The 17,953-nt window shown below is 45.8% G+C and overlaps 1 protein-coding gene, 1 long non-coding RNA gene and 1 pseudogene across 9 annotated transcripts in view; all 3 read right to left on the bottom strand.

The window, feature by feature from the left end:
* LOC309636506 overlaps positions 1 to 17,953 on the bottom strand; it is a 147,857-nt gene that overhangs the window by 22,741 nt on the left and 107,163 nt on the right. The gene's annotated exons all lie outside the window — the stretch shown is intronic.
* The window catches only part of LOC309668501 (hypoxanthine-guanine phosphoribosyltransferase pseudogene), a 58,250-nt pseudogene that overhangs the window by 23,728 nt on the left and 16,569 nt on the right, over positions 1 to 17,953 (bottom strand). The gene's annotated exons all lie outside the window — the stretch shown is intronic.
* LOC309668300 (phosphoglycerate kinase 1-like) lies at positions 1,363 to 5,331 on the bottom strand. The gene is given in 3 exon segments (XM_082477935.1): positions 1,363 to 3,017; positions 3,020 to 3,472; positions 5,293 to 5,331. Coding segments are annotated over 3 exon segments (1,104 nt in total). The 5' UTR covers positions 5,317 to 5,331; the 3' UTR covers positions 1,363 to 2,390.

Below are 17,953 nucleotides of genomic sequence, written 5' to 3'. Positions count from 1 at the left end.
ACTGCAACTAGAGAAAGCCCGCGCACAGCAGCAAAGACCCAACACAGCCAAAAATAAATAAATAAAATAAACTTATTAAAAAAAAAATCTCTTTGTTTCCAAGAAGTGGATAAAAATATCTTACTATTCTAGATTAAATAAATCTCTCCACAGCTAAGCACGTATCAGGGAACTGCATTCCCTTTGTTTCAGCCTCTTTAAACATACCCACCTTTAACAAATGTGTGGATTAAGCATTGCACATGGTATACTGTTTCAGTATATTTTAGCTATGAATTGCCCAACACTTTATCAGGAAAGTAAATAGCACTGGGATTAAAAAACTTTAAGCAATCTGGGTAAGCAGAACTTTCATTGTACAGGATCGTTTTGCTCACACAGTATTGCTTATACATCATGTACGATTCTGGGGTCTGCACATCGAGCCCTGGCTTCAGTTTCCTGGTGTCAAGGACACAGTCCCCCTTGCATGGCCCAGGTTCATCACCAGTGGGAAGAACACTGTCTTGTTTTTCTTCTCTTCAATAACACCTAAACCCACATCCCACGGGACCTGTAGAAGCTGTGTCTCAGCTCAAAGCAAAGGACAGTGATGTCTCCCACACACCTGCTGAAAACCCATCTGGATCAAGGTGAGGGGAAGCCCTCCTCAACCTTCCCAAGGACTCCCTCCACCTCCCCTCCAACCCCGTCGTCAGTCCCTGATCCCAGTCTGACTTCAGGGGGTCCCAACCTGGGCCAGTCCTGGAAGAAGGGCTGCTTTTCCCTGGGGGAGCATCGAGAAGGCTTGCTGAGGCCCAGATGGCCCTGACCCAAGGGAACACACAGTACCCAGAGTCATCTTTCGATGACCTTTGCTCAGGGAGGAGGCAGGATGTGAAAAGTCCCCCAGTCCTTCCTCTTTGGCTCCACGATGTGTTATCTTATTATTTCCAGATATTTTTCCTTATAATAGTTGCTTGATCTAATGTAAGAGTGAGTCTGTGTTCCCTGAACACACGGTAGACAAGGGGAAATAATCTAGAAAAGAGTAAGAAAACAGAATATTTGGAATTAAATACATTTTTTGCCTGGATGATTCTCACAGTTGATAATCCACCATGATGGCATACGTATTGGAGAGGAACAAATAAAACTATCCTTATTTTCAGATGACATATGGCTTATGCAGAAAATCCCAAATAATCTTTTTTAAAAAGCCCAAAACAAAAATGAAGCAAGCAGACATTACATGAAATTTCTAAAAATCTTATATGTTCTGGTATAATGTTATAAGTAATAATCCTAGTTATTACTTTAAAATGTATATCTCAGAAATAAAAAAAAAAAAAATTGAAGCAAGCAAACAAACAAAACCCATCTAGCACTAATAGCTGAGCTAGGTCGCAGGATACAAGGTCAACATTCAAAAATCAATAGTATTTCTATATACTGTCAATGACCATGTGGAAGCCAAAATTAAAAACATAATACTGTTTATACTATCCCTCTAAATAAAATATATAGGCATAATTATAACAAAAGATGTACAGAACTTGTTTGCTGAAGACTACAAAACGCTGATGAAAGAAATTAAGGAAGATGTAAATAAATGGAAAAACATACTGTGTTCACAGCTTCGAAGACCCAACCCAATAAAGATGTCAATTCTCCCCAAATTGATCTATAGGTTTAACACAATTTCTGTCAAAACCCCAGCAAAATTTGTGTAGGTTTTGACAAGATTATTATAAATATATGTGGAAAGGCAAAGGAATTAGAATAGCTGAAACAATTTTAGAAAAGAAGAATAAAGAGGAAGGAATCACTCTACCCAATTTTAAGATTTACTATATAACTACAGTTATCAAGACAATGTTTATATGGAGGAATAAATACCCAGACCAATAAAACAAAATAGATAAGCCAGAGATAAATCCACACCAGTACAGCCAACTGATTTTTTTTCCCAATGGATATTTTTATTATTTATTTAATAGATCACCAACTTCATCTCCCTCCTTACCAACAATTGGCATTTCATTTTGTTTCCATGTTGAGTGGTGAAACAATGACAAAGCTAATCAGAATAAGCTACTTCATAAAGAGAACTAAGCTAACACAGCTCACTTTCTTTTAACAGGCATAATATAAATATACACACTCTGGAATGCACAATGGTTTAGTCTCTAACAAATTCAAATGGGAACTTGAAGAATGTAGGCAAATCCAGGGTGCAGTAAAGGTGAGCTGAGATGCCGTACAACTGTTTAAGGGCTCCTGGCGCTATATCTCTTGGCCACTAGCCAAATCTTGACATGGGGGAAGATATTAGCTAATGCCAAGTGGAGATGCAGGAAGCGCTAAGTTGACTTAGGGGCTATGCACAGGAACCAAAAGGCAGGAAAGTACTAAACATTGCTGAGAGCATCCACCACCCCAGGAAGGACTTTACCTTCCAGGAGCTCTAAACTGGCACCACCCCCAGTGCTCACATGGCTGACTTTATCCTCCGTGTTCCATTTGGCACAGCAAGTAGCAGTGTCTCCCCCACCTATGATGGTGACGCAGCCCCTGGAAGTGGCTTTCACCACCTCATCCATGACGGCTTTGGTTCCTCGGGCAAAAGCTTCCCATTCAAATACGCCCACAGGTCCATTCCACATGATCTGCTTAGCCCGACCAACAGCCTCAGCATACTTTTTGCTGCTCTCAGGACCGCAGTCCAAGCCCATCCAGCCAGCAGGTATGCCAGAGGGCACAGTGGCTTGGCGAGTCTTGGCATTCTCATCAAACTTATCAGCAGTGACAAAGTCAACAGGCAAGGTAATCTTCACACCATTCTTCTCAGCTTTGGATATCAGGTCTTTGATGATCTTGGATCCCTCTTCATCAAACAGAGAAGTGTCAATCTCCATGTTGTTGAGCACATTAAGGAAGGTAAAGGCCATTCCACCACCAATAATCATCTCACTGACTTTGTCCAGCATATTATTGATCAGCTGGATCTTGTCTGCAACTTTAGCTCCACCCAACTTTAGATGGCCAGGAAGGGTCGCTCTGGGCTCTCCAAGGCCTTGGCAAAGTAGTTCAGCTCCTTCTTCATCAAAAAACCTCCAGCCTTCTCTGGCAGATTTACTCCCACCATGGAGCTGTGGGCTCGGTGAGCAGTGCCAAAAGCATCATTGACATAGACATCCCCTAGCTTGGAAAGCGAAGCTCGGAAGGCTTCTATTTTGGCTGGCTCAGCTTTAACCTTGTTCCCAGAAGCATCTTTTCCCTTCCCTTCTTCCTCCACATGAAAGCGAAGGTTCTCCAGCAGGATGACAGACCCAGCAGCTGTGTCAGCACAAGCTTTCTCCACTTCTGGGCCCACGCAGTCCTTCAAGAACAAAACATCCTTGCCTAGCAGAGATTTGAGTTCTACAGCAACTGGTTGCCAGGAGTACTTGTCAGGCATGGGGACACCATCAGGTAGGCCCAGGTCAGCCAACTGATTTTTGACAAAGGAGCAAAAGATACTCAATGGAGAAAAGATAGTTTTTTTAAAACAGAAAACGCTGGAACAATTCAATATTTATAGGCAAAAAAAAAAAAAAAGAACTTCAAACCAAACCTCACACCTTATACAAAATTAACTGAAAAGTGATCATAGATTTAAATGTAAAATTATAAAACTTTTAGAAGAAAACATAGAAAACCTTCAAACCTAGGGAAAAATGAAGAGTTCTTAAATGTGACACTACAGGCACAGTCCATAAAAGAAAAAATTAAGTTGTACTTCATCAAAATTAAAATCTTTTTTTCTGCAAAAGACCCTGTAAAGAGGATGAAAAGACATGCTATAGACAAGTACAAAATATTTGCAAACCGCACATGTGGCAAAGGGCTCATGTCTAGAACATAAAGAACTTTCAAAACTCAACACTAGGCAGGGGTTGGAGGGTGGGGGTTGGTGACTATAAAGGTGTAGCACCAGGGATATCTTTGTGGTGACAGAACTGATCTGTGTCTTGACTATGATGGTTGTTATGTGAATTTACACATGTGAAACGATTTTGTAGACTCATATGTAAAACAAAGGAAATCTGAACAAGATCTGTGCCTTTTACTAATGTCAGTTTCCTGGCTGTGATATTGTCCTGTAGTTATGTAAGTATTGCCACTGGGGGAAATTGGGTGACGGTACACACAACCTCACTGTACTATTTTTTGCAACCTTCTTCGAGTCTATAATTATTTTCAAATAAAAAGTCTTTAAAAATGGTTGACTGGATGGTCCTTACTGGTTGATAACCCTCAGGATAACTGTGACTTTCCTCTCCCACTGTAGACAGCAGATCTTCACAGGGACAGACTGAGTCTTCTATCTCTTTGTGACTTCCAATATGCTGACCACAGATGCGTTCAATATGTTTCTAAGTGACGGCTGTCCTTGACCTCCTTTGGTTCCCTCCTCCTACTGGGATGTCTGCCCCCGTGCCTTTACTTACAACTGCCTGAGGTTTCCATCAGCCAGGCCCTGATGAGCCCCACTTGTTCCAGATTCTTCATATCCCGCCAGTGACAACAGGCTAGTCCGAATGAATATTCCATTCTGTACTTTTCTACACCTTCCAAGGGAGGGAAGTTCTTTGAGGTGGGACCTCCTTCTGTCATGTGCACCCCTATATCTCCATCCCCTAGAATAGTGCCCAGAATAGTAGGGACTCAGAAAATATTTATGGACTGAGGGACTGACTATCCATTAAACAAATACAAAAATGAAAAGAGCAGAAACAATCTTGCATGCCAAATTAAGGAGCAGGTCTACAGGTCTCTCCCCAGGAAGGAGGCAGCAACCTCCTTTACAGGCATGTGTCTTATTCAAGGCCACCTAACACACATTCAAGGGCCACCTTGTCTGCAGCAATTGCTCCCTCGGGATTCCTACAAATACTGCAAAGAAGGGGCACTGTGCAGTGCCCTCTGTTGAATTCTGTTCAAAAGCATTTACTGAGCCATACTGCCTGCAACGGGGATTCAGAGGTGAGCAAAGCCTGCTTCCTGCTCTGAAGAAGTTCCTGGTACAGTTGGGGGAGACAGACATGGAAACAGATCATTCCAATAGGTGAGCCCAGGGTGCTAGGACACTGAGCAGAGTGGAATCCCAATCTAGTCCAGGGGTGGCAGGGAAGGTTCCCCAAGGCATAAGACAGATGGGGACATGGGCAGATAATCACTCCTGAGAGCAGAGTCTCTGTCAGGCTCTGGGCTAAACACCTCGGTGAGCCCTCTACTACACCAAAAGGAAAGTTTATTCTTTCTACTCACCTGAATCTGGAGAACAAGTAGCATTAGGCAGCTGAGAGGAAGGGAAAGGGTGCTCCAGGCCAAGACAGCACCACGAGGAAAGGCAGGGAGGTGTGCTCCACCGCATGTGCAGGGGCCCGCCAGCACAAATCACTTGTACCACTGGGTGACAACTTGACTGTGATTAAGGAGGGAAAGGAACCAGAAGTAGTTGACAGGAGCCAGACCCTGGAAAGCTTCATTTGCTGCTCCCACGAATGCCAGTGGCCTTCAGACTGGGCTCTGTGGAAGCCTGGCAATCGCGGGGCTAGGCCACGGTTGCTGCAAATGTTTGGTTCAAATTTCATTCAAAATGTTTTTAGGAGAATGTTGAAGCAGATGCTGCTGGTGCCCTGCCCATATCTCCTGCTCCTTAACATTTCAGGGCACACCTGCACACTCTAAAGGGCCAGCTCTTGCATTTCTTTGATTGAGAGTTTTCTCTGACCACCAGGGTCCGCTGTGCCTGGCCGCATGGCTGGTTGACACCCCACAGCCCTCAAACGATGCCGTTGGTTACAAATTACCAGCCTCATTTCCCCACAGGAGAAATAATACTGGGCCACGTGTCCAATGCTGGCTCCCAGAGTTCCCCAGTGGCATTACGCTCTGTTTGTTCATGGTGGAATTTACTCGATGATCTTCCCTTTATTGGCTGCCTTCCCTCCCCATTCTCATGCCCCCAGCCCCTGCAGGAGTTTCCTGGGAGCTCTTCCCAGATAAATAGCTTCATTTAAATCCTTGTGTCAAGGTCTGTCTCTAGGGTAGCACAAATTAAGACACACTCCCACACACACAGAGAATGTCTCTGGTAGGATTCAAAGAAACTGGTAACAGTGAAGAAAAATACTGGGGAGAACGATACTGGTTGAGGATGAGGTGGAGGGAGATTTATTTGTCACTAAATATCCTTCTTTTACCTTTTGGCTTTTGGATTCTGTCCATGGATTTTTCTATTTTTTTTAAAAAGCTACCCAAAATATGTACTTTAAATCATTAAAAAATCAACTGTAATTTTATATCAACATAGTCACATGTGCTTTATATCAAATGCTAACATATTAGAGACCACAAATGCACCAGTTCATGTCTCCGGGCAAATGCTCTTGATACAGTGAGAATTGATCTTTTCTTCTGATTTGGTTCATGATTTTGAATATTTAATAAAGGTGTCACGATTAGAAAGACTGTAGCTCTGTATGGGTGATTTCTTAAAATCCAGGTCTGTGTATGCCCTCTTGCATCAATTTGTACAGATACAGGACCATGGTAAACTGAATAGCCAAATGCCGGCTGACAAAACCTAGGTGATCACATTCACTCCCCACTGCATAATGGTTAGCTGTGCAGTCAGGATAATACTGCATGAGCACCTATCTTAAATTTGAGCTACTTCTGATGTGAATTTTACATTTAACATAAACAATGAAAGCAGTTAGATATTGTTAATGATTCAATATTAGACTCAACATTTTCTCCTACTCTGCATTCAAGATCTTGGATTTGTTTAATTAAGAGCATCCCGAGATGGCGAGGCAAGATGTGTAAAAATAAAACGTAAAGATGTTTCTAGTTTTATTACTTATATCTTGAGCCAAACTTTCTCAACACTGGGCAACAGAAACAAATACAGGAATAAATTGGAGGCAGAGGCTGATCTAAAACTGCAAGTGTACCATAATCAAAAAGTCTACAAATAATAAATGTTGGAGAGGGTGTGGAGAGAAGGGAACCCTCCTACACTGTTGGTGGGAATGTAAAGTGGTACAGCCACTATGGAGACCAGTATGGAGGTTCCTTAAAAAACTAGAAATAGAGTTGCCATATGATCCAGCAATCCTACTCCTGGGCATATATCCAGAAAAGATGAAAACTCTAACTTGAAAAGATACATGCACCCCAATGTTCATTGCAGCACTATTTATAATAGCCAAGACATGGAAGCAACCTAAATGTCCATTGACAGATGAATGGATAAAGATGTGGTACATATATACAATGGAATATTAGTCAGCCATAAAAAAGAATGAAATAATGCCACTTGCAGCAACATGGATGGACCTGGAGATTATCATACTAAATGAAGTAAGTCAGACAGAGAAAGACAAAGTATATGATATCACTTATAGATGGAATCTAAAAAAATGATACAAATGAACTTATTTACAAAACAGAAATAGACTCACAGACACAGAAAACAAACTTATGGTTACCAAAGGGGAAAAGGGCGGGGGAGGGATAAATTAGGAGTTTGGGATTAACAGATACACACTACTACAGATAAAACAAGGACCTACTGTATAGCATAGGGAACTATATTCAATACCTTGTAATAACCTATAATGGAAAAGAATCTGAAAAAGACCACATATATATATATATATATATATATGAATCACTTTGCTGTACACCTGAAACTAAACTAACATTGTAAATCATCTATACTAAAATAATTAACGAATTAAAAAATAAAAACTGCAAGTGCATCCATGACCATAAGTGTCAAATGTTTATGCTTTTGAAAATAGCCTCATTATTCAGAGCGGCTGGCTTTAGAGCAAGCAAATGTTATAAACATATGCCTATAAAGTACATGTCTACCAATAAAATAACTTCCCATCTTTCTTCTACTGGTGTTCAATGCAATATTTTACTTGAAAAACAAGTTACATTTCCAGATGCTTGGGCCTCTGTTGTGGATAACAGCGACCAGTGGAGGCTCCTGGCTAGACCAGGGCTGTGGTCAGATGCGTGTGTTTCAGGCAGGCCGCCCCAAAGGCCGGATGGAGAGGGGGTTTCAGGGAGTGAGCCTGCGGTCCTCTACATCCTGGAAAACCACCTGGGAGGTAGCGGAAAGTCAGGCTGGAGACTGATTTGGCATTGAAAGCTTGACAGAGGGTGGTGATGTCTCGGGTGTGGGTGCGACAGTCCAGGGAAAACGCATTGAATAAGAAGAGAAATAGTCAAGTGTAAGGCCTGAGAAGCAATGCCATGGCGCCATCGACCCGTCTCCCCACAGGCATAAGCACTGACTTCACAGCCAGACCAAAATCACCTCCAGGAGTAGGATTTTGGATTCAACCTCCTTGAATAAGGAGGCCCTAAAATAAAACTGCATATATAGCTGCTGTGCTATAAATGCTTCTTGGTTGATTTATTCCAAAAGACAAAGGATTGTATTACAACAAGAGTCCCATTCAAACAAATTAATCAAAATTTCCATATCATATCCAAACTTGCTTAAATGTCTCTACCTAGACAAAGATAGCAATTGACACTTTAAAGAAAAATTATTATGATTTTTTTTTTTAATTGGGAAGGGTCTACATACACCAGCTACTTTTAAATGGGATCTTTTCTCATCAATGAATGAAAGAGAGAAAAAAAAGAGGGAGGGAGGGAGGGAGGGGGGAAGGAAGGAAGGAAGGGAGGGAGGGCGGGCATAGTTCGCATTTAACCAGGCCCCTCAGAAGCCACATCACGTAGAGGAACATAATGACTAGTCCCCCGAACATCTTGGTTTCTTTCCCCACAGCTAATAATTCATAACTGGACTCTGAATAATTCCTTTCTTCTCTCTCCCCGCCTGCTCCACTCCTGTCCCCAACCCCTTCCTGGTTTCCAAAGCAGAGCCTGGGCCTCCCTGTGTGGCGCTCACCAGCCAGCTTAAGAGAGTCCCCCAGCTCATCTTCTGGGACCCAGCCCCGTGCAGCTACGCCCTGAAGGGTCACAGTGGGGGGCCTGGGGGAGGACCTCAGCCTCCTCTCATATTGAGTGTGCGCTTGCCCTCCTGGTTTCTTTTCCTGGATGGGGACAGAACCACAAAATCAGAGAAATGTCCTCTGCGGAGACGTGACTCCTGTCCTTCCCCTCCTAGGGGGACATCCCTGCCACCCTCACTGTCACTGTCATCCCTGCTGGCTGGACTCTGACCCATGTGGCTAGGCTGGGGACACGGAGGTCCCTCAGGTCCTCTCTCTGTCCCCATTGCTATCTGTGCAAACACTGGTTGAGATGGATGTCACAGGAAGCTTGGACCAGGAAAGAAGTCACAGAAGGGCAACGCTGTAGGGGAGGGAGAGAGGGAGGAGGGTGCTGCCTTGGGGTGAGTGGGGCCCTCCGGAGCCATCCCAAGCACAGGCCTCGGGTCCACAGCTCCACCATCGGGGAGTTAAGGAACCTAAGCTTCAGGGGCCCTCGCTTGCATTTCCAAAACCCTGTGCTTAATTTCATATTTGTAATCTCATATTTTTCCTTATAGAAGGCATTCCCACATTATGAAGACTTCAAGGACCCCCAAACCAGAGCCAGCCCTTGCCACCAGCTGATTTTGAACCACTTTTCTCCTGCTGCCACCTGCCAGGATTGCTCTCCACACCTGGCCACTGCTAGTTTCCCAAATCACTACTTACCCCACTCACTGGGTTCTAGGCACTGGTCTCCTGATTCCTTGAACACACCAGGCAGTGGCCAAGGCATCAGGGCCTTTGCACTGGCTGTTCCCCCTTCGTGGAATGTTTCCCAGCTCCCCTCCCAGGTGCTCACCTCCTTGGTGTTGACTCAGGTGGTACATTCTCTGTGGACTTCCCTGTGGAACCTGCTGTTCCCTTCCCCCTGCACTCACCCTTACCCTGTTTACCCTGCCAGTTTTCCACGTCATTTGTCATCTGTTTACACACTTCAGAATCTAGTTATTTACTTTTTCTGTCTCCCCTACCCTCCCCACACTAGAATGGAAGCTCCACGAAGGAAGGGAAATTCAATATTGGTTTTGTTCATTGGTGAGTTCCTAGCACCTAGTACATAGTACATAGTAGTCACTTGGTTAATATTTGTCTTATAAATGCATTAAGTTGCAGAGCCTGAGGCAAGGACCCTGCCTGCTGTAGTTGGGGGCTGGCTCTGGCCAAATGAGAGAAGGTTGCTTCTCAGAGGTGACTTGGCTTTATGGGCTGGGCCAGGGCCCGGGCCCACAAGCTGAGGCCATGGGCACCAGTACATCCTGAGCCTGCCTGTCTGCTGCAGGAGGCATCGTCTGGCCCTGGACAGTGCTGCCACCTAAGAATGAGTGTTCCCCAGAAACGGTGAGGCTAGGATGGGGAGGGGCTGGAGCGTGTGTGTCTCATCGGGGCTGGGAACCGGGGAACTTTCAGGAGCGTGTCCACTCCTACAAAAGTACAGCCAGTTACCAATAGAGCAAAGTGCAAAGATGTTTATTCAGAGCTGGCGCTAATTTCCTGCCTTCGCACATCTGGCGGACACCCACTGGCCTGACTGCGGGGGGTGCAGTGGTGAAGCACCCAGGAATGAAGGCCTTGTGTCATTTACACCCCCGCCCCGAGGACACATCACTGAGTGGTATTTGATCCTGGCGCCGGGAAAAGGGCGTGTGTCTATGAGGTACAGGGAGTGGGTGACACCAAGATATCCACGGAGCCCGTGATCCCCAGTCAGCTAGTCAGGACCCCCTCCCCCTGCAGACAATGCTGATGACACGATCCGGGCTTTATATAGCAGTTTAGGGTTGCCAAAGCTTTTGTCATAGCCTCTTTCATTTCATGGTCATCTAAACCTGGAAGAAAGACAGACCAGGAAACCATCCTGTTTTCCACAGGAAGAACGTGAGGCTGAGTAGTTAAGGGGTGCGGGGGTCACAGAGCCAGCACACGTCGAGACCGGACAGGCTGCGCCCTGTCCTGTGTGCTCAGCGACAGGGGCCTCTGACACTCCGGGTTTAACACTGGTGGCAACTATTTCCCAAAACCTCCAAGCCACCTGAGTGCAGAGACTTATCCCTGGGGCTGCATGAGGGGTGAGTCACTCCACAGGCAGAAGAGCGACGCTGGCCTCTCAGCACCCAGAGCACACCTGCCAGCTATTCTCTAATCCCTAATGGGCCACGGTGATTACCAAAAAAGAACAAAAACAAAACCACTGTTTCTTTTTGAAAAATGGTCATCAACTGAGAGTCAGTAAAAATTGAAGAGGCAATCACGGGGTGAGGGGGGGTGGTAATTTCATGATCAGGAGAAGCATGGCTGTGATGGCAGGAGCATTTGCAGCTATCTTCTCTTCCGCACTTGCCAGGGGTCAGACCTGGTGCTATGTGCTTGACACATGTATCTCATTTACGCCTCCCAACTGCTCCGTGACTGGGTAATATTGTTATTACCATTTAACAGATAGGGAAACTGAGGCCTAGAGATGCATTCTGTGCTTAAAGCCTTACAAGTGTTAAGTGGTGGAGCCCAGACTCAAAGTTTGAGTCTGTGGCAAAGCCTGTGTTCTTAAAGTCTACATCGTATGCATTGTATGGCCCCTCCGTGCAAATGTCTTCTAGCAGCTGCGTGGGCTCCCACACTTCTGAAGTCACCCACAGATGAGAGCAGTCTCAGACTGCATCCTGTCTCTTCTCTCAATTCATTCTGTCTGTCTGTCTCTGCCTCTCTGTCTCACTCTGTCTGTCTCTTTCTCCTCCCCTCCCCTCTCCCCACTCTTCCTCCTCTTATCTCAGGGCCTTCTTCTCCTACCTTCTCTTTCTTGGGCTGACTGGGAAAAATCAAAATTCTCTCTCCTGATCATGCAGAATAATCCATTCATTCAACAGATGGTCTGGGGTGACTGTTTTGTTCCAGGCCCTGTTCTAGACACTGGGCACATGGCAGTGAACAAAACTGATGTGAATCCCTGACTTAATGACGTGATCGTGCTTGTGGAGAGATGGACAGAAAACACATGTGAGGGCAAGTCAGGCAGGTGCTGCTGAGGGGGAAATAAGGCAAGGGGAGGTGGAAGGTCGGGATGGGGCCATGTTTTGAGATGTGGGGACGAGGGGAGGCCTCCCTGAAGACAAGGCATCTGGGCCAAGGCCAGTGTCCAGTGAGGGGGGAGTCATGTGACTGACAAACATCCCCAGTGACGGGAATGAGCTTGGCATTGTCACCAGATTTAGCAAAAAAAGAAAAGAGAAAGAAAGCAAAAGTTGGACACTCTGTTAAATTTAAATTTCAGATAAACAAGAAGTAATTTAACTTGGGACATACTTATACTAAAAAATCATTTGTTTTTTATCTGAGACTGAAATGTAACTGGGAAACCTGTATTTTATCTGGCAACCCTAGCCTTGGATGTTTAAGGAGCAGCAAGAGACCAGTGTGGCCAGAGAGGAGGCAGCAAGGCGAGGACGGAGGAAGGTGACGGAGGAGGAAACTGGCAGAGGGGAGGGGGGTTGATATTTCATGCCCAGAGAAGCCATCTAGATATGCTTCCAGATTTTCAGTGCAATTTTCTCCCGGCTGTTCAAGAGAAAAACGTGTGCTAAGAGCTGTGAAAGAGGATATGGGAGAGAACGCATCGCAGGGGCAATTAATCTAGCCTGGGTCATAAAGACGTTTATGTCTGCAGCACCTGTTCTCCAAAGAAGGTGAAACCCCGGGAAACCCCCAGCATCAACGTGATGTTGGTCTTTTACCCAGCACAGAAGCTGGATCCCGAGCAGACTAACTGAAGGGGACGGCATGGGGTGTGAACCGGGAGCCCAGAGACGAAGTCGTAGAAGGTCTGGGGCCTCCCCACCTCCCCTCATGATGGGCTACGGTGGGGAGGTGGAGTTGCAGGTCGGCCAGGCCTCCTGGGCCCCTGGTGGCTTGGGCAGCCGGGAGTCAAGCACTTGCCATTGGCAGGAGCAGCTGATTTGGGTATCTGAGCTGGGAGGAAACCTTTGGGACTGATCTGAGCCGTAAGTATCAAGGCTGAAAAACAGAAAACACCCTTTGAGGTTAAAATGTAAATAACCCAAGGGGCCTCAGCCTGGCTGACTCTAGGATGTAGAGAGCAGCCAGATAGATCAGAGCAGACATTTCAGGGAAATTCCACTATAAATCCAAATACCTACTTCACAGATCACCTTGAGAATTAAATGAGGTGATGGGTGTAAAACACTGGGCTTGGTACCTATGACATTAAATATTCGATGTCCCTTCTCCTTTCTAACAAAAGGAGTTACCTCCCTTCCCAAGTCCTGGGACCTGAGTGGACCTGGAGGGCCTCACAAAAATAAAAAACAGTGAAACTAATGTTGGATCCCGGGCAGCCTTGAAGCTCAGCACCACATCTGGATCACTTCCCTTTCCTGTAAATAATCCTCATGTGACCCCATGAGATTAGAGCATGGCATATAGCAGCTGCCTAATACATTTTGCTCAGTGAATAGCATGGAAATAAATGACCTCCTTCTTAAGGTTCTCCTGTAGTTGGATTTCTCACATTCAAACCATCAGAAGAGGAAGTAGAGCCGCCTGAGTGGGGCTATTAGAGAATTAAGAGCAAGCTGTCCCCGCCCTTCCCAGTTCAGGGACATTGCTTCATCGCCCTAGTGAAATGCAGGCCAGGGAAGCCACGGTGGCGGCACCGCAGTTGCCTTATAAGGACATTCACCAAGCCTGCCAGGTGTGTCATCCCGAAGTCCAAGAGGAGGCCGATGACAGCCCCAGTGAGCCAAGGCCTGGGTGAGTGAAGCAGCCTCAGAAAGCCACATGGGTGGCAAGTGAGAGTTTTCTCACTTCCCTCCCCCCTTACATGTTTCCATATGTTTTAAATTATTATCTCATTTACCTTGGCAATTGAGAAGAGGATTTCTGAGTTTAAAAAAAAAAAAAAAAAAAAAAAAAAAAAAAAAAAAAAGGTTCGGACTTCCCTGGTGGCACAGTAGTTAAGAATCCGCCTGCCAATGCAGGGGACATGAGTTCAAGCCCTGGTCCGGGAAGATCCCACATGCCGCGGAGCAACTAAGCCCGTGCACCACAACTACAGAGCCTGCGCTCTAGAGGCCGCGAGCCACAACGACTGAGCCAGCAAACCACAACTACTAAGGCCTGCGTGCCTAGAGCCCATGCTCCGCAACAAGAGAAGCCACGGCAATGAGAAGCCCACGCACTGCAACGAAGAGTAGCCCCCGCTCGCCGCAACTAGAGAAAGCCCGCGTGCAGCAACGAAGACCCAACACAGCCATAAATAAATAAAATAAAATAAATTAATTAAAAAAAAAAAAGGTTCTCATAAGCTATCACTTCAGTAGTGAAGGAAAGTCTCTCTCTACTTTTTTGGGAGGCGTGGGGAACAGGGGTGTGGCAACGAAATAAAGAAAATGAAGGTCTGTGGAGAGATCTCCTTGAGAACTAACACACAGCAGCGACTCCAAGACAAGACAATATCCACAGTGATAGAGAGCCTCACCACAAGGGCAGCCACAGGGAGACCCAGGCTCCTCCTCTTGTCTCCCAGCAAAGACCAGCCAGCGATGGGTGGCCTTGGAGAAAAGTGGGCCTTTTGAAATATACTAAGGGGAACGAAGGAGCAGTAGTCCTGACCAGAGGTGGCATACAGTCGTAGTTAAGAGACTGGATTTTGAAATCATACAGATCTTGACTTTGGCACTTTAGCTGGGTGAACTTGAGCAAGTTAATTAATCTTTCTAAGTCTTACTTGCCCCTTGTGAAGTATCTGTTCATTTAACAAACATCTACAAAGCATTCCAATGCTTTACATTAACTCACCGAATTTTCATAAACAGCCTGTCAAGTAGACCCTATTATTATCCCCATTTTCCAGATGAGGAAAGTAACCTGCCCAAGGTCACACAGCCAGTCATTGGCAGAACAAGAATTTGACCCCAGATAGTTGGGCTCCTGGGCCTGTGCCTTAAAGCCCTAAGCTCTGCTGCTGAGAGTTTATTCAGCACCTGGGGTTGGGGAGCGGGGAGTTCTGGAGGATTCAGTGGACCTGGTAATGTAACAGCTCTCACCACAGTGCCCTGTGCGTGGTAAATGCCCAGTGAATGTGCCCTATTATTACCCCCCCGTTCATCTCCCCGTTAAGTAGTGGGAGAATACCCAGAGCAGACTCTGAGAGGAAGATTCTAAGGGCAGGTGGTTTAGTAAGACCGGCCCTGGAAGAAATTGATAGGAGAGTGAGGGAAGCAGGCCATGGAAAGGGAAGGACCCAAGGTTGTGAGATTTCAGGCGGAGTCTCACAAGGGAAAGACTTGTGAGTTTGTCCCCATCGAGGCAAGGAGCTGGACTTCATGCTCACAAACTCTGTCAGCCCCTGGCTAAGGGGGTCCCTGAGGAAATGGAAACTCCCAGGCACCTCTGGGCTCTGCACCTCTGGGCAAAGCAGTGTAGTTACCAGGTGGCAGTCTTCCAAAGAGAGTGGCTTGTGTGGGACCATTAGAAGAAAAGCAGCCCCCCACTCACCACTGCAGTTGGTCCCTAGGTTGGAACTGATATTCATCATCTCCTTCCTCCACCATTCTTTCTAAATTCCCCCCACTCTCCACCAGCACTTCTACTGGTCTAGGTGGCTTGTTTGCTGAAATGGACAGACTTTTATCCCTGAAGAGTCTGAACCCTTGCTCTTATCAGTTTGTAGTTGCAATAATTGCCCATCTACAGCTAAAACTGGGAACCAAGATATGGTCCCAATAAATCCTCTAATTTCCAGACCTATTCCTTCCTGTCCCCATGATGCAGCAGCAACCCTACCTCCTCATGAAGATCAGTGTCATCTGCTCTGCCGTGATGGGTATATACATTGTTCTCATTTCTGTAGCCATGGTGATTCCATTTCACGGCCCATTGTGCTGGCACTGGGAAGGCTGAGAGCAGGTCACGTCATCCTGTCCAGCTGATTGTTGAGTCCCTGATTCTGTAGTAGATTCTCTCTGGTGGGCATTCATAGATGATGTAACAATCCCTACACTTTGGGCCCCCTCTGTATGCTCTTCTCCCATATCATCACCTCATCCCCAATCTTCCAATCTTGCTCCATCCAAACCCCTGACCCACCAGCCGAACCACTTGCCACAGCTCAGGACTCACAGCATAGTTTTAGCTAAAGCCATTTCTCTCTCTTCACAAACTGGAAGACTAGTACAGTGCTGGCAGCTCTGCCCATGGGGAGGATTTTCTCCTGCCCTCCTATTCTTTTCAGAGTCCCCTGAGTGGAGCTGTAATGCAGAACAGTCTGTTTTCAGCTCACACCAACAGACCCAGTCAACCCCTCCATGAGTTAGGCCTGGATTTTCTTTTCTTCCTTTGCCAACTGGTCATAGGAAACCCCTGGCCATCGGCATGAGCTTAGAGAGAGGCATCAGTGCAACATAAGCAGGTGATATGTGAGACTGTTCAACTTGGTCAGTTAGTGTGCTCATGCCCTCTGGACCTGCCCAGGCCCACTCCTAGCTGCACCATGATCACTTTAAGATGAATTATGCTGGGCTTCTCCAGCCTTATGACTCGGTGGGAATGACAGCCTTCAGTCCATGATAGGTAGCTCTGGATGCACATGTATTTGACGGCTTCTGGCAAGATGCTCAGTCTCTTCCCAGGTTCAGTAGCCTGCCAAGAGCTTCCATTCAAAAAGTGCATAATTTCTTGCAACAGATAGCATGTCCTTGCTCCAGAGCCTAGAGATCTGCACTGCAACTCCCCCAATGCAACTCGTCAGAGACACCACGTGGTGCTCTCATTTATCACAAGATTCCTCCAGCACTATGGGATTTTCCAGTTCACATGGCCCAAGTGGCAGGACAGCTTATACTACAGCCTGGACCTGCTGCAGAGCCCCCTCTTGCTCTGAGACCCAATCAAAATTGCCAGCAACATGAGTCCTCTGATAAATGGGATGGAGCAGTTGTCCCAAGTGCAATACATATTGCCTTCAGCACCTGAAGGACTTCCGAAGAGCTGTGCTTCTTTCATGGTTGTAAGGGGTGCAGATGCATTCACTGGTCCTTTACCTTGGAGAGAATGTTCAGCATAGTCCAGAACACTGGAGCCTAAAAACTTTACCAGTATGGCTGGCCCCTGGAATCTCTGTAGGGTTTATTTCCAACATTCTAGAACACATGTATCCTCCCAGGGCATCCAGAGATGCCACTTTCAGTTTACCAGGTCCAATCAACTTAAAGACATCAACATGGTGGACCAAAGGGCAAAGCACTTACAGTTTCCTAAGAAGGAAAAAGGATGAAGTTCCAGGAGCCATTGTTACATGAGCATGTCATCAATGCCAAGGGAAAGTGTAAACTTGTATTAGTTAACCTTTTGTGATTAGGTAGAAAAGAAATTAGTGATCAATAGCAACCGGCAAGGGTTCTCTAAGACAAAGTCAGGCCAAGAGCACATGGGGAAGAGCAAAATAAAAACCAGAAATCAGTTCACTTAGTCTTGGTAATGAGTAAATAAAATAAAATGATGATTGAGAGTATAGGTAGAAGAGAGAAAACGAATGGATAAAATGTTTATTATTTGCTGATTTCATATACCCACACAATTCTTAACCACTGATAGTTGGAAATTAAATGTAATTTGTTCCCCTTTACTGGCGCAGGAATGGACTGTGAAAATGTTATCCTGTGTTTCTTAGGAGTTAGTGAAAGCTGGGGTCAAAAACACAGGACAAATTCCACATGATGCAAGGCTCTGCCACCAGGGGCTAATCCACCAAGCCAAGATGCCTCATGATGAAAAATTATCCCATATGGCAACGTGTTCCCCAAATGCCAGCAGAGATAAATCTCTCATATTGCTCTTTCAATAAACAAGAAGAAAAACTTTCCCCCTAACTGGCATTACCTATGGTT

Source organism: Balaenoptera physalus (genome assembly GCF_965194825.1).
Source record: "Balaenoptera physalus genome assembly, chromosome: 1".
NCBI lineage: Eukaryota > Metazoa > Chordata > Mammalia > Artiodactyla > Balaenopteridae > Balaenoptera > Balaenoptera physalus.
Note: the sequence above shows the minus strand (reverse complement) of the source record. Positions and strands in the feature narration are given on the sequence as shown.